Here is a 21,119-nt window from a genome sequence, read left to right as displayed (position 1 = left end):
GTTTCTAACTCATCATTTACTTGATCTATGACTCTGGGCAAATGATTTCACCTAACTTTGAACTTCCTTGCCTGTAAAAGAGGGGATATGCCAAAACCATCTCCTGACATGACCAGGGTCGTTGCAGGGAGGGGATTAGAATAGGGGAAATCACTTTGAAAGGGTTAATGAGACATAATGTAATTAGGAGGTAGGATTATGATCACAGCTGTCTGCATTTTGTCAGCTCACAGCAATTAAAACCTAACCCAATCTTGACAGCAGTGTCTTCCAAGTCCTGCTGAGTGAGAGGCCTGCCAGTCATCAAAACATATTAGAATCAGGGCTTACCCCAGGCAGCTACTTCTGGATTCCACAGCAACACGTGTTTTTCCTGTCCCTGGTGAGGGCCCCTCCCTGCTGGACTGAGCACACTGGCTCTCCTCCTAAATCCCTCCAGGAGAAGTTTCCATTCACTGGCTTTCCTCTGGAGCTTGCCCATCTGTGCCCCTTCCCTATGGATCACTTACTCAAACCGCCTTCTCCCTTCCTCTCCCTTCCTCTCCCTTCCCTCCCTGGGGTCCCAGTCCTTCCTTGCCTCCCCGGCGTTCACTCTCCTCCCCTCTCTGCCGCTTCCCTGTCCCGAAAGCGTATTTCAGCCGGCGACCCTTCTGTGCATCGGCCTCTCTCCCTCTCGTTTCAACCGTCCCGTCCTCAGCCGTTTCCCGCGCGCGGTTCCGGTTCTCACCACCAGACGTTAGAAGTTCAACGCTTTCAGGCGCCCGCAGGTGGGTGGGGGCTCAGGGGCGGGGCGGCCGCGGCCGGGAAATGAGCCTTTATCCCTGGGGCTGGCCGAGGACAGGTAGTACCAACGGGAACCCGAAGGTGTGTGGCCGGGCCTGGCTTCGAATCAGTTCCCATGAGCACACCTCGAATCTCTGCGGCTCCTGCCAGACTGGCTTGGCTCGATCTGTCCTTCAGGCCTTGCCCTTGAGACGGCTCACTGGGAGGCAAAGACCAGAGAAGCGCGACCCAGGACCCATCCGTGGGGGCCGTCCGGATAAAATAACGGATTTCGTCATTGTTTTCCTGTTAAATCATAACCGTTAAAATTAAAGTGATTACTTGAGAACACACTAATGCTGATAATGAAATTGTACGTCCTAAACACCAGCAGTATTGTTCGTTTCAAGGCCAAAATTCACCTCCAGAAGCAGCCCATCCAAGCTGGATAATTCCATAGAAAAACTAAGCAGAGGCCTAGGGTACCTCCCGGGGAAGATTACACTTTGAACACAGGCATACAATTTTGCTTTCCTTTTAAATCCCACTAAAACTACCGTAAAGGGATTTCCCCCCTCCTAATGCATTATTTGCAATAGGAATGAAACTGAGAGGAAGCTTGGACATAGGCCAAGAGGTAGAACACATCCCCATCTCCTATGCTCTGTTACCCTCCGGCACCATGCTGAGCATTGTCCTGATCCCTTAACTGACTTTAAAAGGACTTTTAAAGGCATAAATCCTCAGAGATGGTAAGAAAAAGAGATAACATTTTGGAACCTGAGAAATAGATGGACAGGTGTCTAATGACTTAATAGAACCTCTAACAGTACAGGGTAAGCAAAGAACTGCCACGACTTAATGATAGAACCCTCAGGCCTAGGAATTGAGTTCAGTTATCTCTGGAAATGGAACAGAGGGAATATAAAAGAAGATTGGTTGAAAGCTATTGAGAAGAGGGTACTGCTCTTTTTACCAGGCAGAAGCAGGAGATCTGTCTGGGGAAGATAAAACTGAAGGTCCTTCAGGCACAGCTGAAGGCCAGGGATACCACAAAACACCTGGACGCTTAAGTGCCCATGAGCACAGTAAAGGCCTGTAGCCCACCCCGCTCCACCCTGCGGTCTTCTCCCACTGGCTCCCCAGATGTTGGGACCCACGCCTTTAATCTCTATCCAGGAAATAGAATTTTCTCTAGGAGATCAGTCCAAGAGGAAAGACTTAAATATCCCAGCATCTGGAGCTCTCCAACAGCCCAACCAGATCACCCCACAATGAAGCTCCAACTTGACAAACTCCATCCACTGCTTAGCACTTCCCATTGGCTATTAGTCCTCCACCATTAAATTAAATCTTGTCTTGCGGTGAATAGGACGGACATGTATAGCTAACAAAATTCCAACACTGACAGCCACTATAAAGCAAAAGATCAGAAGCCAAATGACTTTGAGTTTCATAATACCATCTTCAAAATACTGGTAAAAAAAAATTCTCTTCTATAATTATATACCTGGCCAAACTATGAATCCAGTGTGAAGTTGAATTAGGCATATTTAGACAAGTTTTCAAAAATTTACCTTCCATGCATCCTTTCTTTAGAAGCTATTACAATATGTTATGGCTGGGACTAAGGTAAAGTGAGTGAGGTACTTTTTTGCCTTGGGTGCAAAATTTAAAGAGGCACAAGAAAATTTAGTGATTAGGATAAGGAATATTTTAATGCAATATTAAGAAAAATAAAAATGAATGCAAAAAAAATCCATGATGAATGAAACATCAAGAATGTAAAATAAAGATAGGCCCCAGCAGGGCTGAGATTATGGTGAGGAGAGTGAGGCCAAGTCACACAAGTGCAGATAGGGGTCCCATCTTTATTAAACGTTTTGATATTTTGTTGGTTATACAAGTCAACCCTACTTCACATGGGCCAGGACTACGTAGGGACATGAACATAAGGAGGTGAGCATCATTGGAGATCACTTTGGAGGCTAATTATCACGATAACAAAAGATATGTTATGATTTTATTGGGTGAAAAGGGGGGTATAGGAGTGTGTATTTCGGGTGGGCTGGTAGTAGAAATGGGAATTAAACCCTTATCTTCCGTGGTGGACAGTCTGTAGATAATACTGACAAACAGGAGAACCAAGAAGTAAGGTTAGCATTTTATTGAAAGATATGGGATTAAATACTAAAAACAAAATAGCTGAAAGATTTGAGAGTGATTCCTTCTGGGGAAGGAGTAATGGAGAGGGGCACGGGCAGGGGGCTGGGGACTGCTGTTTGTCTTAATGTTGTAGATTTAGTGGACTCTTTATGTACATATATGACTAATAGAATATAAGTAAATCAGTGTTTGACATTTCCAATAAAAGTCTCTGAAATACTCATCATGGGGAAGGCAGAGGTTTATTGGACTTCATCACATGACGTTATGATTCAGTATTATTTTTACTTTGGGTTACATATGGAGGTGGGTGTAGAATTGTCTCAGTGTTAGGGCCTCTAACACGCTTCCTGGGCATGTGCATTTTCCAGGGGAGACAGCTGCTCCATCTCATGTCACCCTCACAACTACATAGCAAGGCAGGGAATAGCCCCAGGTCAAGGATACTAGCAGATGAGGCTCAGAAGGGGAAGTAACCAGTCAGGACGAATCATTCTGTAGTTAGTAAGTGGCATTGAAGTAGACTGGGTACCGGATCCTTCCAGGGAGACCAGTTTTCACACCAGGAAACTGGCATTAGCTCTCTACACTGTAGCTGCTTTTTGGTCTCCCTTGGCCAGATCCCCACTTTTGCCGTCTTGTTCTGGTTGGACCTACATCACCATTCAAAGGTGGTGGGTATAGCTCTGCCCTGACATGTGTAGAGGGCCCTCCATCTCTCCAGCTGCCATAACTAAACATTCCATGCTTAAAGCCAGACTTTTCTGCCTCAACCACCACATTGCTCTTGCTCTTGCCTTTTCTGGGCTGAGCTACAGGTCCACACATCTAGGCAGCCTCGTCTGTGGCCTTCAAATGCCCTTAAGTGCTGCTCCTTACTTCAGGGATGACCAATACTGCTAAATTTGGAGGGACTAGGGAGTTACTGCTGGTTTGAGAAAAGGGATTTTCCCCCTGCCCACAAACTGAGTCCCACCTTGAAGGCTCTGCCTCTGTCCAGGGGGGCCTTTGCATCTGCCTCTCCCTGCCCATACACAATGTTGTGGCCCTTCTTCTTGAAACATAGATGGGATCGTGTATCTGATGGGAATGCCTTGTGTTTCTGCCTTTCCTATGTTGCTCAAAGCTTACTTGTTTCATGTTGGGAAATTGGACAGCTTTATCACTCAAGCCAGCCTTATCGTTCAAGTGTATATTTCTCAAGAGCCCTTCCATGTCTTATCTCTTATTACTTATGTGCCTAGGTGGGTTCTAGGGTTCAAAACTGTTTGGTTAAGACAAAGTACTCCTTCAATGGGCCTAATGGGTAAACTATGTCCTTCCCTGAAAATGTGGCTACATGGCTGGGCTAGATTCTGTTTCCAGAAGACTGGGCCCTACCAGGGGGAAGGTGCTGATCTTTGTGCATGGTGCTAGCAATGGACCAAGAATCTGGCTGACCAAGGGCATCCTTAGGTTCGGGGATAGTGAATAAGCCTCAGAGAACAGGAAACAGCTAAAGGAACGTTGCTAGAATCTACAATAAAGGCTACCATTTCCGGGAGGTCCCTCCTCTAAGTATTATATCTTAGCAACAAAGCTTTGACTTCTGCTGGGGCCTGCTTTCTTCCTCAACCTTTATACTTTCCTCCCCTCTCACTTGTCCTCTCCCAGAAATAACTTAAAGGAACAAAGTCTTTACATAAAACATCCCTCGCTTCTCACTAGTCAGACCTAACTAACCAGACCTGACTAACCAAGACTGTGGCTTGAGTTGTCTATGAAAGGGGCCAGCTTTTGACCTAAGGTCCTCCTTTGTTTATGTTCACTGTGATGCTTCCTCTTCTCTGGTTTGACCCCATATCTGAGACTTAGCCAGGAATCCTACTTTCTGGGAAGGTTTGAGGGGGTAAGATTTTCAGGACAGTTGCCCTTCTCTTAAGAGTTTTGGGGAAGTGCATCTTCAGGGTCTTTCTTCCAGGGATGGTGATTCTAGAAGTGGGGCTTGCTGAAGGATCCACATCTGCAGAGTTATAGACTTACCTGTTTTTCTACTTTGAGGCCTGAGAAGAGTCCTGAGTGGTTCCCAGTTGCTCCCAAATCCCCAGCCCTGAATGACACCTCCGAGAGATCAGAGTCAGGATGTCAGGATATGTAGCGATAAGAGCATGGGCTTTAGGGTCAGGCAGATCAGGATTCAAATTCTCACTCCACCATATTCTTTTTTTTTTTTTTTTAATATTTTGTTTATTTGTTTGACAGAGACACAGCAAGAGAGGGAACACAAGCAGGGGGAGTGGGAGAGGGAGAAGCAGGCTTCCCACTGAGCGGGGAGCCTGACGCAGGGCCAATCCCAGGACCCCGGGATCATGACCCGAGCTGAAGGCAGACGCCCACTGACTGAGCCACCCAGGCACCCCTCCACCACATTCTAATACCATCTCTTAGCAGGCCCCAAGCCTCCTATTGGACCTAGCATTCTGCTCCCCTGAGTTAGGGGTGGGCTCTGCCAAGGACCTTATTTCCTGGTGCTTTTGCTGCATGTTGGTCTTAAAGCAATCTCAAGTCTAACCCTTCTTATGCTATATGCCTGGTACAGTGATAAGTACTTTGAGCATTGTTTTATGTAATTCTCAAAATGGCAGTGTGAATTACAATTCTGACACAAATTACCATGTATTTTTTCCCCACACCACCAAGCAATGCTCTGATACCAGCTGGATGTCCTACAACTTAACTCAATCCTGACATTATCTACCTAGAGATAGTGTCAGATCCAACAGATTAAGGGCTCAGTTGTACAATGGCCCCCCTACTTCAGATGCCAATTGCAAGTCCAAGTTGTCACCTGTGCTTCTGACTAACTGGCTATAGATTGGAGGTTCCAAAATCCCTTCCTTGGGTACAATTAATTGCTAGAGCATTCACAGAACTCAAGAGAGGCATTTTACTTACTAGATCACCAGTTTATTATAAAAGAATATAAGTCAGGAACAGGCAGATGGAAGAGATGCATAGAGCAAGGTCTGGGCAAAGGGCACAGAGCTTCCATGTCCTCCAGTCTTCCATGCCATGCTCCTCAATCTCCACGTGTTCACCAACCTGGAAGCCCTCCGAAGCTTATCCTTTTGGTTTTTATGGTGGCCTCGTTATATAGGCATAATTGATTAAATCATTGACCATTGGTGCTGGAACTGAATTCGCAGCCCCCCTCCCCTCCTTGAAGGTCAGAGAGTAGGGCTGAAAGTCCTAACCCGCAATCACCTCATCGGTTCTTTCAGCAACCAGCCTTTCTCCCTTCCTTCCTTCCTTTCTTTCTCTCTTTCTTTCTTTTCCCATGGTTTTATTTAAATTCTAGTTAGTTAACATACATGGTAAAATTGGTTTTGGGTGTAGAATTTAGTGATTCATCACTTACATATTCATCACAAGTGCCCTCCATAATACCCGTCACCCATGTAGTCCATCCCCCACCCACCTCCCTCCATCAATCCTGTTTGTTCTCTAGTTAGGAGTGTCTTTTGGTTTGTTTCCCTCTCTGTCTTTTTTTCCCCTTCCCCTATGTTCATCTATTTTGTTTCTTAAATTCCACATGAGTGAAATCATATGGTATTTGTCTTTATCTGACTGACTTATTTCACTTAGCATAATACCCTCTAGTTCCATTCACATCATTGCAGATGGCAAGATTTTATTCTTTTTGATGGCTGAGTAATATTCTGTTACATATATGTATACCACTTCTTCTTTATCCATTCATCAGTCGATGGACATTTGGGCTCTTTCCATAATTTAGCTATCGTTGATAATGCTGCTATAAACATCAGGGTGTGTGTGCCCCTTCAAATCAGTAGTTTTGTATCTTTTGGATAAATATTTGGTAGTGCAATTGCTGGGTCATAGGGTAGGTCTATTTTTAACTTTTTGAGGAACCTCCACACTGTTTTCCAGAGTGGCTGCACCAGTTTGCATTCCCACCAACAGTGTAAGAGGGTTCCCCTTTCTCCACATCCTCACCAACATCTGTTGTTTCTTGTGTTGTTAATTTTACCCGTTCTGACAGCTGTGAGGTGGCATCTCATTGTGGTTTTGATTTGTATTTCCCTGATGATGAGTGCTGTTAGTCATCCATATGTCTTCTTTGGAAAAATGTCTTCATGTGTTCTGCCCATTTCTTAACTGGATTATTTAGTTTTGGGGTGTTGAGTTTAATAAGTTCTTTACAGATTTTGGATACTAACCCTTTATCAGACGTGTCATTGCAGCCAGCCCATTCTTAAAGTGACCTAGGGGCCTTGGGGTAGTCAGCTCATTAGCATGTCAAAAGGTACTTTTCGGTCCTCATCACTTAGGAAATTCCATCGGTTTTAGGAGCTCTGTGCCAGGAAAGGGGATGAAGACTGAATGTATACTTCTTACTATAAATCACGTATCACAGAAGTTAATGTAATCATTCCTGGTTTATAGCTGAGACTGAGTCACTGAGATAACTTGTACAAAATCACACGACTTTTAAAAGGCAAGTCAGACCCATTGGAACGCAGGTCTTTAAGGCTTCAAAGACAACGCAGCATGTCTGGAAAGAGCAAAGGTTTTGGAGGCGGACACCCGAGCTCAGTGTTGCCTGCATTCCAACCGCAGGACCTCATGTAACTCCACTAAGCTTTCTCGGTTTCACCCTCCTCTTCTGTCGAAGAGAAATATTCTGTAAGAGAGCTCTGAGAATGAAGTGAACTGGTATATGTGAGACGTCTGTCACATGGCCCCTGAGAAGCGCTAGATTTCCCACCCTCCCCTCTGTCACCCTGCCTTCCAGCCCAGGCTCTGTTATGTTCCCACCACATCATGCTGTTCCCAGCCCAGTATTGGAAATCAGGCAGGCACACGAATAAATGATAGAAGAGAGGAAGCAGTAAGTACCATAGCAGCAGATAAGCTTTGTGAGGATGACCAGGAAGGACTTTGTAGAGACAGAGATATTAAATCGACCTGAAATGTTCAACAGATTTCAAGAGATAGAAAATGGATGGGAAGTCCCTGAGATTCCACATCAGGTAACTAGACAGGGCCTGGGGGGAAAGGTGATGGTTGTGTAAGTATTCTGGAGACCGAAGGGCCACTCTGTGTGTGAAATAATGTTAGTCAGGCCATGCTTTTGTGCTAGGTTCTAGGCTAGCCCCAGGCCACAGGACTTTGGCTCACACTCCAGGCTAAGGCTGGACTTGGAGCGCTATCCCACGGAGCTTCCCACTGCCATCTGGTGGTCATCAGGAGCCCAGGCCCCAGCTGGAGGGGCTGATGGTAGAGCAGTGTCATCAAGGCAATCTCCTTCAGAGTGCTGCAAAGCCTGTGAGCAACCCTACTTCCACCCCCTGGAAAAGTTGGCATGAGAGAGAAAGGCCCAATATCTTGCCTTCAGCAAGTCAGACCAGCTGGGATTCTATTTTTAACCAGCACTGTTGTCGTTGACAGCTTGGAACGCCTTCTCCCTCCTTTTCTTCCTGCGTCCTGCCTCTTGCAGCCCAGGGCCCTGTAGAAAGGATGGATGGGAGCAGCCTCAGCACTGGTACACAGAAGACCACTCTCCGTTCTCACTGTCCTGCACTCCACCCGGCCTTTGTCCAGCCTACTTAGTGGGCAGAGTTGAGGTGGTACTGTCTGTGAGGTCAATGCGGCTTAAATCTCAGGGCTCCTCACTGCACAGGCACCTTCCAAGGCCCTGGTCAGTGTCCTGGCAATCTTTCTTTCTCCCTTTCTTTCTTTCTTTCTTTCTTTCTTTCTTTCTCTCTCTCTCTCTCTCTCTCTCTTTCTTTCTTTCTTTCTTTCTTTCTTTCTTTCTTTCTTTTTCATAAAAAAAGGGCATCCAGTTTTATAAGCTCCAGGCCTCACAAAACTTGGGTCTGCCCCCTGATGGCTTCTTTCCCATCTCCAGCTCAGTGTCTACTTCAATAGGATTTTTTCTGTCTTGTTCTAATTTATTGTATGACCTTGAACAGCTTTCTTTCCTGCTCTGAGTCTCAGTTTTCCCATCTGTTACAAGACGAAATGTCAAGAAAGTCTCCCAACTATCATACTTCTGATTATCCATGCATGTTCCTTGGTGAGGGTATCTGATCTTCCCTGTCATTGTGTGTGCGTGGAGGGATGATGTTGCTGTCTCTGCCTCTTTCTGGGGCTGGATCAGTCTTACAATCAAAAGGGGGCCAGGCTCTGGGATTCCTCCTATTCAGATCCAGCATCCGCCTCCCCCCTTTGCTGCTGGCCAGTAAAGGTGTTTCCACGCGCAGAAGCTTGGCCGGATTCTGACACCAGAGAAAAGTGCATTGAAAAGGTCCCACTCTTTACCTTCTGTACACCTATCATGACCTGAACCCTGGTGTTGCAAACACAGATTGAATAAACTGAGTCTTATTATACAGTGTTTCCTCTTATTATTTCAATAAAATTTTAGTAAGTATCTATTAATATAGTACCTTAGCCGTGGAACCGCTTCAGCAGAATACGCTGAGGAATCGTGATGTATCTTGGATATCCCACTTCCCACCCCCACCCCCATCCCCAGCTACTGTGTATGACACTGGCATTTAGGTGGGTCCAGGATGACAACCCAGACGGAATACCCACATCCCCATCGAGCCTCAGACCATGGGCTTTTTGGCAGGGGTCATGCACAGGAGTGAGCAGCAGGAAGAGTGACCTGACAGGGAGGATTCTACAAAATCCTGTGCCCCTCACCTGCCCCCCGGGAAAAAGTCCAGGAAGGAAGTTCAGGAGGAAGCCACGTCATTTTTATTTCTTGAAGAGTTTGGGTGAGGGATAAGGGACAGGGCCATAGTATTGAAATGGAAAGGAATGAAGAGACTTTTCAGTGCAAAACAGCCTGTTGGTCAGGGAGGTGTGAGATTAGGCTGGTTGGTATTTTCAGTGCTGAAATGGGGAAGGACACCGTGAGATCAAACTGGGGGCAGCCTGGAACATCTCAGGAGTCAGTACCGTGCCAGGTTCCGGAGCCCTAAAGAATCAGTGCCATTACTATGTGTGTATGAGAGGCAGGCCAGCCTCTCTGCGTTTCCACTATGTACGGATAGTCCATTGCTAGGGACGCTGTGTGTGCCTACGTCTAAGGTCGGTGCCATGTTTCGATGTGCCAGGCTCAGTCCCATGTCAAGAGTGTGCCTAATTTCCTGTGTGGGAGTCTGGTTTGTTTCTTTTGTGTCAGGTAAGCCACCTGTGTGTGTGTGTGAGCGCGCATCGGGATCAGTCCATGCTTTGGGGCGTCAGTCTCCTATGTCAGTGGCTGTGTGTCTCTCGTGTGTCTGGATGGGTCCCTGCTTGTAGGAATGGGTGTGTCCCGCCTCAGCCTCCACTCCCCCTCTACCCCTCAGCCGGGCCCCAGCGTGCTGATGGTGGTGTAGCTCAGTCTGGACAGTGAAGCAATGGAAGGGGTGGGAGGGTCCTCATCTGGAAGAGGCCTGGGGCGAGCTCGTGGAGGCCTGGGGCAGCAGCGGGCACACGTCTCAAGGCAGGCCTGGCGAAAGCGACGGTGCATGAAGCAGTAGACCAGGGGGTTGACACAGGCTGAGGCGTAGCTCAGCAAGTGGATGAAAGAGATTGGCGCTCCTGAAAGTGCGCGGTGTGCACCAGAGCTGTCGAAGGCGCGCCACGTGTTGGCACTATACAGTGGCAACCAACACAGGAAGAAAAGCACAACGATCACCAGCAACATCCGCACCACGCGCTTCTTAGCCAACAGCTTGGCCTGGTAGGGCCGGGGGCCACATCCTGGCCCAGGAGTGGGCGCGGTCAGCGCGGACAGCTCCAGGGTCTGTCGCGAGCGTGGAAGCTGCACGTAACAGCCGTCACCATCCTCGCCAGCCAGCCCGTTCTCGGGCCGGCAACGCCCATTGGGGAGGGCAGGACCTGAACACAGAGGGTGGGTGGTCAGAGCGGCGGGCTGAGTCCTCTCAACCGCCAGCCCCACCCCCACCAGACCCCTATTTCCAGCCTCCTTGCCACTCACACTTCTCTCTGCTTCACCCACTCTAGGCCCCCGTGGCTTCCCAAGGCCGGGGGTGGGGTGTGGAGGCTGGATTTCACGCACCTGGTCCTGCCCCACTCCGCAGCCCTCCTTGGCCTCGGACTCGGGTCTGGCTCTCATTGTCACTGTCTTCATCAAAGCGGAGCCCTAAGTAGAGCTCACGGGAGATGAGCCCGTAGGCCACAGCCATAACCACACCCGGGACAAAGAACAAAAGCAGGAGCAGCAGTACCGACCTGGAGACAGAGCAGATCAATCACACAGGTATCTGTCCACCTATAATCACAGATGGAGGGAGAGCCAGGGATTGTTTCTAGGGCTGGTGACCAGGTCCCTGAGGTAGAAGTAGGATGTGGGGTGCTGCTGGGAAGAGCTAGAGAACTGGGGAGCGGCCCCAAATGGGAATCCCAGGGTGGTGGGTACGGAAAGGGAACTGGAGTATTGGAGCAGCTGGAGGAGGATTCTGGGGACTGGCAGCAAGCAGCTGATGGAGATGGAGAAGGGAATCCCCAGGAATAGGTAACGGGCACCCTCACCAGGTCTGGCGGACACGTGCATTGGGCCAGCGATGCACGCACTGCAGCACACGGGACCCTCCTGCTGGCTGTACGGCGGTGTACACTGGGTAGGGCACCATGAGCAGTCCAGAGAGCATCCACGTGGCTATGATCACACGAGCTGCATGGGAACGCGTCTGCCACACGCGTGCCTGCAGCGGTCGGCAGATGGCACTGTATCGCTCCAGGGCGATGGCCACGAGGCTTAGTGTGGACACACTCACAGACACCCCTAAACAAGGGAGGAGGAAAGGGTCACTTAGGAAACTTGCCTTACACACTCAACTGGCGTGATTTTCTCAGGCCCCATGGGAAAAGACCCCTATACATGGCAAGGACTTTAGGAAAGGAGGGGGGGCAGGGGGTTGTCTCACCTACCCATGAGATAGGAAACCGCCTTACAGACGACTGTGCCAAAGATGAACGTGCCCATGAGATTGGGCAGGAGGGTGAAGGGCATGCAAGCCACAGCCAGCAGGAGGTCGCTGACTGCCAGTGAGAGCAGGAAGGCGTTGGTGACAGTCCTCAGGCGGCGGCTCAGTCCCAGGACCACGATGATGAGCACATTTCCTCCCACGCTCATCAGAAAGATCACTGCATAAAGGGTGACCCTAATGGCCAGCTCCAATTCTGGGTGGGAAAAGGGAGAGGTGGTAGTAGGGAGCCTGGCTACCACTGAACAAGACCCTCCAAGCCCACTTATTCCCCACCTCTGCTACCCAGCTAGATCCCTCTGCATCCCAGAAACACCTCCTCCCACGCACTGGGTGGTGAGCCTGAATTCTTTGGGCTTCCAGCCCCTCGAGGCTTAGTGAAATTGGCTTGACTCCTCCTCTCCTTGAGAAAGCCTGTCTCTTCTCAAGCTTTGCTCCAAATTCCCCCTTCTCTTTACAGCTAAACTTCTTGAAAGGATTATTTGCATCTTCGCATTCACCCCTCAGTCCATTACAGTCCAGTGCCCCATCTGTCTCCTCCATCACCATTTGGACACTTCTTCCCAAGATCACAAAGCTTTAACTGCCAAAGCCAAAGATCTCTTCTCAGCCTGTTCTACTGATTTCCCTGTAGCATTTGGCACTGTTGACCACCCACTACCTTTTGAGACACAGGTCAGGTCATGTCCTTATTGTCTAAAACAAAAACAAAATGAAACAAAAAACCCCAAACTCCTTCACCTGCTCTGTACTGTGTGCAACCCTCTGGCATGTCTTCCAGATTTTCCGAGAACTGTCCTCTTCCTTCTCTCGCCTCCTCTTGCAAACACCCACTTAAGCCACTAGATGACTCAGTTTCTTGAAGGCATCATGCACGCTCATGACTTCCTCCCTTGCTAACATTGATTTCTGAGCCTGGAATGTTCTTTCACCAGCCCCCACTAATACGCCCCACCCATCACAAACTCGTTTTTTTGTATCTGGTAAATTCCTATTCACCATTGCCCTTCAAGAGTCAGATTAACTGCCCACTCTTCTGTAAGGCCTTTCTAGACGCCTCATTTGGAGTTAATCTCCCCTTCCTCTGACCCATGAGTGTTCCTTACATATCTATTAGAATACTTTTTCTTTTCTGCCTTGTATTTTAATTGTCTCCAAACATTAATTCTCACTCAACAAACATTTACAGAGGACTCCCTTTATGCTAGGTGCTGGGGACAAAGAGATGAACATGGCAAATTCCCTGTGAGAGCCCATAGTCTAGAGGGGAACTTGGATATATAAACAGATAATTGCCACACAGTGTGATAAGGAGTGAAGTTGAAGAATATACAAGGAGCTCACAGGAGGGACACTAGTGTCGCTGGGCTAGACAGAGGGCTGACTCCATTCATTTGTGTCAGTCTATTGGAGGATGGATTCATCTTTGGGCCTCTGTATCACAGCCAAGCAGACCCAAACAAAATGGAATTGAATGAAACTGGACTCAGTCACTCAAACCCATGGCCTGAGCATGAGGGAGAGCAGAGCTTGAAGGGAGAGAGGGCAGGGACAGAGTCTTCCAGGTTGTGGGAAAGGAAGGTTCCCAGAGGGGCAGTCCCCTTCTGTGGCCCCATATGTTGACTCTTGCATTAGGTTCTGAATTAAACTGTTTTCATAACAATAACCAACTTATTCAAAAATGGTTGTAGGCATTAGTGGGTGCTATTTACAAGAGATCCCCGAACAGAACCCAGCAGTGACATTCCTTGCTCAGATCACACAACTAAGTAAGGCGCTGAATCAGATCTCTCAGATGCTTTGCCTCCTACTACTTCCTCACCCCTCTGTCATTCATCATGCTGCCTCCTTCTCCCAGTCAAATCTCAATCTCAGTGCCTCTTGCTGCCTCTGTGTACTCCAGTGTGGCATTGCTCGCTGTATTATGTTTAACTGTCTATCTCCCCTACTGGACTCTGAGCTTCTTAGGGACGGGGGCAATGCCCATCTTGTTCTTCAGCATATCCCTGGCACTTAGCGTAATGTCCTGAACATAGGAGGTGTTCACACATGCTGGCTAATGGATTTTGAATGCATCTCTGTCACTTTCCACACAAATGCACCTGCTTTGTCCTTCCCCATTTGTGCTTTACCTCTGTGCCGCTAAAGCCCCAGCATGCCCTCTTCTCCCTGCCTCTGTTTCTCTGGAGACACATGTCACCTTCTCTGCAAGGAAGGCTTACGTGTAGCAAATCTGAAGGGTGTGTGTGTGTGTGTGTGTGTAGATAAAGAACATTTATGAGGGAGACCTCTGTCAGAGAGGTCCTTCGACCCAGAAAAAGAGCTGGTAGTCTATCCTGTACTTTTTGTGTTTCCTCCCAATCCGCTGCTCTCCCCTCCCTCCCCGCCCCTTTCCTTAATCTCTCTAGTTCTATCATCTTTCTCAGATCCTCCTCTGGATGTCTCTTTTCAACTAGTTCTTTCTTTCTTTTCTTTTTTTAGGATTTATTTATTTATTTGAGAGAGAGAGAGAGAGAATGGGGGTGGGGCAGAAGGAGAGGAAGAGAGAGAATCCTTAAACCGACTCCTCGCTGGGCAGGAAGCCCAAACTGAGGCCGGGGTGGATCCCAGGACCCTGAGGTCATGATCTGAGCTGAAGTCAAGAGCTGGCTACTTAAATGAATGAGCCACCCAGGTGCCCCTTCAACTAGTTCTTGAATCAATAACCACACCTCAAGTTGGCACGGCGCTCTGAAGTATAGAAAGCACCTTTCTCATTCATTCATCCAACTGATGTGTCCCATGTGTGTCCTTGAACTTGGTGGAGCAGAAAGATAAGACTATGCCCACTCTTATGAAGTTCCCAATTTGCATGGGTCTCCAGAAAACTACAGTCCCAGGAAAATTGCCCAGCACTTTGCTGTTTTGCTGGGCATTCCCAGCTTTTATCTTATTTCAGCCACTGCTATCTCTCCAAGTCTTTGCTGTTGAACAGTTAGGAGATGTGAAAAAGCAATCTTAGAGCTAGGGGCCTGGGGAGAAAGAGGGAGGGATGGAAAGGTAGAGCACAGGATTTTTAGGGCAGTGAAACTATTCTATATGGTACTGTGGTGGATAGATGTTATTACACGTTTGTTTAAACCCATAGAATATATAACAAAGAGAGTGAACCCTAATGTAAACTATGGAATTTAGTTAATAATTTATCAATATTGGGTTATCAATTGTAACAAATGTATTGCATTAATGTAAGGTATTAAAAGTAGGAGAAATTGTGTGTGTGTGTGTGTGTGTGTGTGTGTGTGTGTGTGTGAACTCTTTGTGCTTTCCATTCAATTTTTCTGTAAACCTGAAACTACTGTAAAAATAGTCTATTAGTAGGGTGCCTGGGTGGCTCAGTCTGTTAAGCATCCAACTCTTGATTTTAGCTCAGCTTTTGCCCTTGGGGTCATGAGTTCAAGCCCCGTGTTGGGCTCCATGCTGGGCATGGAACCTACTTAAATAAATAAATAATAATAGTCTATTAGTTTTCTCAAAAGTCACAAAAAAGCGATTGGAATGAAGACTTGTGTATGTGTTTCTGCCTATATGTATGCAGCCCTGTTCCTTTGTGTGGTGGCATAGGAGTCATCACAGTGGCTTCAACACTAGGGACTTAAGGGAGGGGTGGAAGAATGGGAGAGGCACCTTATAGATGCTAGTGCCTTGATTACCTGTGGCCATCCTCCTGCTGAGCCAGAGAACTCAGAAGACTGTGACAGTTCATTTCTGCTTCTGGGGTCTCGAGGATCTGCATTTGTCCCGGCAGAGAAGTACTAGCACAAAAATCCAGATAATGTGCCATGAAAAAAAAATCACGGCTTTATAAGAAATACCACTGAAGCTGCTGATGCCTGCCATCCCGCACTGGTATGTTGGATCTGGTCACCCATGAACACAGACATCAAGGGAATACTCATGTGTCTGTGGTGAGCATGGATAGCATCCAGCTGATTGTGGGTACTAGCTGGGCGAATGGGGATATCCGAATGTCAATGAGTACGCATCGAGGGAGCGGAAATAATATGGAAGGATGTGTAGGTAATATCAGAGGGACAATTGGGTAACACTTTAGTTTTGTTTTTTTTTTTTTTTTAAGATTTTACTTATTTATTTGACACAGAGAGAGACAGCTAGCGAGAGAGGGAACACAAGCAGGGGGAGTGGGAGAGGAAGAAGCAGGCTCATAGCGGAGGAGCCTGATGTGGGGCTCGAACCCATAACGCTGGGATCACGCCCTGAGCCGAAGGCCGACGCGTAACCGCTGTGCCACCCAGGCGCCCCAACACTTTAGTTTTTGAGATAATATCTGACTGGGTGAGAGTAATTTTTGTCACACATTTTTGTGGACAAGGTCTGAGAAGGGTAATGGCTAGAAGTCTGTAGGGAATGCCTGATTGAGTGTGGGATACATGTAGGTTTAGATAATATCTGGGCAAGTGTTGTAACATTTGTTCCAATTTTAGTGTAAGTGCTGCTGAAGTGGCCAGAGCAAGACCAGTTGTAACACTCGAGTGAACAAGAGTAATACCTGTAGGTATGTCTGTGGATAACATCTTCAGGAAACATGGGTTACATCCAGAGGTCGGAATGGGAATGGGGGTGTATCCGACTGGTGGTGGTGGTAGCTGAGCAACAGAAGTCATATCCAAGAATGTGCGGACAATATTTAAGTGGGTATGGATGTGAGATGTTAACATGGTAAGATGTTAAGTGAGATACGAATCTGACCAAGTACAATAACTGAGTGCCTGAGTGAACACAGGGAGCATTGGAGTCTTTGTGGATAATATCTGAATGTGTGAGAGTAACATCCGTGATTTTATGAGTAGTGTCTGGAAAAGGTTGCATAAGTGACCATGGGCAATATCTGTGTGCGGATAGTCAAATGAAAGCAAGTGTGTTTGGTGGATGAGCGGCACCTAAATAACTGGACGATGTTAAAGTAAGTGTGGGTGACATCTGTTTTTCGGTGGGTAGCATCCTTGTGAACATTAGCACTCAGGTCTGTGTGGTTAACTTGTAAGACTAATGTGGGTGGGGCGCCTGGGTGGCTCAGTCGATTGAAGATCTGCCTTCGGCTCAGGTCATGACCCCTGCATCAGGCTCCTTGCTCAGTGGGGAGTTTGCTTCTCTCTCCCCCTCTCCCTCTGTGTGCATGTGCTCTCTCTCTCTCTCAAATAAATAAATCTTAAAAAAAAAAAAGACTAATGTGGGTAAAATCCACGTTTCTACTAGTAACACTGGAGTGAGCCTGGCTAATATGCATCTGTGGGAGTAATATCCGAGTGAGTGGCTAATGGTCTTTGTGGGTAACTTCTGACTGCCTGGGTAACATGCAGCTAACTCTGTGTGGAGAACAACATCCAGATGAACGAGGCCAGTTCTTGCACCTGTGCTCTCCATCACTTCATGTTCTGCTTTCTCAGGGTCCCCTGCTCTGTTGATTATCCCTGCTGTCTGCTGTATCTTCAACTTTTCTCCCTCTTGGCCCATTCTGCAACAACATTTAAAAAAGATTCTTGCCTCTACTGTGTGCGCGTGCACGCGCGCGCGCACACACACACACACACACACACACACACACACACAAAGACAACTCCCCCACCCCGCACACCATTCCTCAACCCCATGCTATTTCTAGCACTGTCCTATTTTTTCTTTGCCTCTCTCTCCCTACCAAACTTCTGGAAAGTTTTGTCTACACACCCTGGTTCACTTCTCATAACCCCCTCCCCGACTGTCCCAAGCTTCAACCTACTGTAGTCAGGCCTTAACACCCGTAACTCCTCCTTGTTAGGAGTTTCTCGTTACTGGATCTGAAGGATGCTGTTCTGTCCTTATTCAACTTACATCAGCAGCGTTTGACATCACTTATCCCACACTGCTAAAATCTTTTTCTTGCCTTCTTGTCTCTCTGATGGTTTCATCATGGATTCTCCTTCCTTCACTGGCTTTTAAATATCAGTCTTCTTCAGGGTCCTGCCCCAGGACCTCTTTTCTTTACATCCTACACAGTCTTTGTATGATTTTATCTATTCCTTCCATTACCTTCTATAGGCAAAGACCTTTTAGGTCTGTGTTTCCAGCTGGTACCTCTCCCCTAAGTTCTGACCACCAGATTTGACAGCTCGCTGGCCAACCCCACCTGGGTATCTTTAAACTCAGTGGGTTCCAAATTGAATTTATAATCTCCTTCAAACCTGTTTCTGTTTCTTTGTTCTTCCCATGATACAGCACCAACATCCATCCAATTGTCCAAGCCAGAGACCTAGATGTCATCCCTTGACCTCTTCCTCCCTCTCTGTTTCTAATGAATCACCAAGCTCTGTTGTTTCCACTTCCAGAAGTGCCTCTCAAATCCACCCACTTCTCTCCAACCCCACTGCAAATACCTTAGTCTAAGCCCACGTCATCTTTCACCAGAGTAATAGAATAGTCTTCTAAAGTGTTCCCCCACCCCCTACCTTTCATGTCTTGTACTCCAATCCATCCTCTACACTATAGAACTAATCCTGGCTGTACTACAGAGCCTTTCAGTAGTTGCCATTGCCCTTGGGATAAAAATCCACTCTGTTGGGGCGCCTGGGTGGCTCGGTGGTTTAAGCATCTGCCTTCGGCTCAGGTCATAATTTCAGGGTCCTGGGATGGAGTCCCTGGGTCATTGGGCTCCCTGCAGAGTGGGGAGTCTTCTTCTCCCCCTCCCTCTGCCCCTCTACCCAGCTTATGCTTGCTCTGTCAAATAAATAAATAAAATCTTAAAAAATAATCCACACTCCTCAGCCAGGTCTATGAAGCTCTTCTTAAACCCTCCAGGCTGGTCTTTATCCTGAGCGTTCCTTATTCCTCTCTTATGGTGTGTGTTTCAGGCTCTCAAACACTGACACACTGAAGGAAGGTATCACGGATTTAAACTTTGGGTGCTTAATCATACTGTTCCTCTACTAGAATGCTCTTTGCCATTCCTTCCCCTTCGCGTGTCTGGTTCTCCCTCATCTTTTTAATTTTTATTCAATTACTCCTTAGGAGGCCAACTTTGATTCCCAAGGCTAGGCTGGGCCAGGCTAGGCTAGGGCTCCTCGTCTGTGTTCCCACAGCCTTCCTAAGGCACAATCCCACTTTGGGCTGCAATTCCCTGCTTACTTGTCTGTCTCTCCCACTAAACTGTGAGCTCCATGAGAGAGGACCTACTCATCTTGGTGCCTAGCACTACCTCTGGTTAAATAAATATTTGTTGAGTGAAAGAATCTAAGTGAGAGTGTGTAACAGCTGGTCTGAGAAAACATACATTATTTTGTGGAGTAAATACTCAAATTAAAATGTATTCCCATTTTCCCTTCTTGAACGTAGAATAATTTCCTTATGCTCAGTACTCTCCCTCTCTTGGAATTCCCCTCCTTCCTTTTCTGCCTACTGAACTCCCAACTTCAAGACCCAGCTCCCGGGGTTCCCTCATCTAGAAAGTTCTTGGATTGCATCTCCTTTGGGTGCCCACAGTTCAGACCCTCTCCTGGGACTTCTCATGCTGACTGTTATTTTCCCACTGATTTGTCTCCCCTTTGCACTTGACTATGGACCGATGAGGGTCTAGACTGGATCTGTTTTATTACTGTGTCCCCAGCACTTAGCCCAGCTACGACAGTAGGTGTCCAGGAGACTTTTAAGGAAAGAAAAGGTGCAGGAAGGGAAAACATATATTGTGAGCTGGGTTATCAAGAAAATGCGGCTGTTGGCCCGTGGGAGGAGTGAAAGTCATTTTGGGGACTGAGTAAGTGGAAGCAGTGGGGGTAGGGGGAGACGGTGGCACAAGGGATAGGAGACAAAGGGCGAAGCCAGGCTCTAAGAGGAAGAAACCTCTTTCCTCTAAGAGGAAAGGCAGGTTGGAGAGGGGATTGGAAGGGACTTGGAGACAGAAAGAGAGAAGGGACAGTGCCTTGATTAGAATTCCTACCTTGGGAGGCAGGAGGATTTGAGGAGGAGTGAAATGGAGACTGGCAGCTCTAGGAAGCAGCCCCCAATGTCCAGCCTAACTCAGGTTTGAGGATCTCTTTTGGGAAGGCTGGGGGTTGGGGTGGGGGCCACAGGAGATTATAACTCTAACTTCCCGTTTAAACCTTCCATGGTGCTCCCTCCCCCAACCAGCCCTCTTCTTTTTCACAGTCTTGCCTTCTTTTCTTTCTTTCCTTCCCCATTGTGGCTCTGTGAACTGGATTTAAAAGGAAGAGAGACCCGGAGGATAGGCAAGAGGAGTCCTTGATTCCTGACCGTCTGTGTCTAGAAGGGGGCTCTGTGTTGGGGAGGGGGCTGTGTTTGCGGGGTGACCAGTAGCTCTGGGTGCGGCCCGGAGACCGGGGCGTGAAGGGGCTCTGATCAGGTGGTGTGAAGCTGTGATGGAGTTTTTATGAGCCGCGGGGGGGGGGGGGGGGGGCAGAAGTGTCGGGGGGAGCTGTTTGGGGACTGAGAAGGAGTACTGTGAGGGGATGGTGTAGGCGTTAGAGGAGGCAGTGGGGGACTCTATCAGTGTGGGGTGCAGCGAGAAGGAACTGGTGGAGGAGGTTTAGGGGGCACCCACCTCGTGTCCCGGCTCCGCGGATGCGAGGGGGCTCGCAGCTGAGGTTGCCCGCACCGCTGCTGTTGAGGAGGGCCCCCCCCGGGCGGCACAGGGAAGCCCCCGGCCCGGGTCCGGACCCCTGCGCGCTCCGGTTCAGCTTTAGCAGCTCCATGGCCCCGGCCCAGCCACCGCCTCCCTCCGCTCGGCCGGGCGGGCTCAGGCTGCGGCTCCACCTGCTCCCGCAGCGGTTCGGGCGGAGGCTCCCGCCCCGCCTGGTTCCCGCCCCCAACCTTGGCCCCTGCCTGCCCCGCCGCTCCTCCTCCGTTCGCCCCGCCTAGGCTCGCCTCTCTCCCAGGCTCGTCCGCCTCGGTCCCGCCAGGTGACTCTCCGCCCCCCTCCCACGCTCAGGACTTCCACGCTCCCCCCACCCACCGGGACTGTCCTTCAGGCTCGCCCCCTCCCTAGTCTCTGCGGTCTTCTCCTAGAGATTTCCTTCCCGCCCACTCCCCTTCATCACCGTCCGGGTTCGGCGGAATTCTTGGGAGTGTGTGTGTGCGTGTGTGTGTGCATGCGTGTGTGTGCGTGCACGCGCGTGTGTGCCTGTGTTGGCGAGG

The 21,119-nt window shown here is 48.5% G+C and overlaps 2 protein-coding genes across 9 annotated transcripts in view; one reads left to right on the top strand and one right to left on the bottom strand.

Moving 5' to 3' along the window:
* FHIP1B (FHF complex subunit HOOK interacting protein 1B) overlaps positions 1–21,119 on the top strand; it is a 163,120-nt gene that overhangs the window by 86,865 nt on the left and 55,136 nt on the right. The gene's annotated exons all lie outside the window — the stretch shown is intronic.
* On the bottom strand, positions 9,577–20,787 carry CCKBR (cholecystokinin B receptor). Its single transcript, XM_057316930.1, has 5 exons — positions 20,527–20,787; positions 11,881–12,132; positions 11,482–11,734; positions 11,009–11,181; positions 9,577–10,827 (listed from the first exon to the last, which is right to left on the bottom strand). Exons 1-5 carry the CDS (start codon positions 20,675–20,677, stop codon positions 10,289–10,291), a joined length of 1,368 nt encoding a protein of 455 aa, XP_057172913.1. The 5' UTR covers positions 20,678–20,787; the 3' UTR covers positions 9,577–10,288.

This window comes from Ursus arctos, unplaced genomic scaffold (genome assembly GCF_023065955.2).
Source record: "Ursus arctos isolate Adak ecotype North America unplaced genomic scaffold, UrsArc2.0 scaffold_22, whole genome shotgun sequence".
In the NCBI taxonomy this organism is placed as follows: domain Eukaryota; kingdom Metazoa; phylum Chordata; class Mammalia; order Carnivora; family Ursidae; genus Ursus; species Ursus arctos.
Note: the sequence above shows the minus strand (reverse complement) of the source record. Positions and strands in the feature narration are given on the sequence as shown.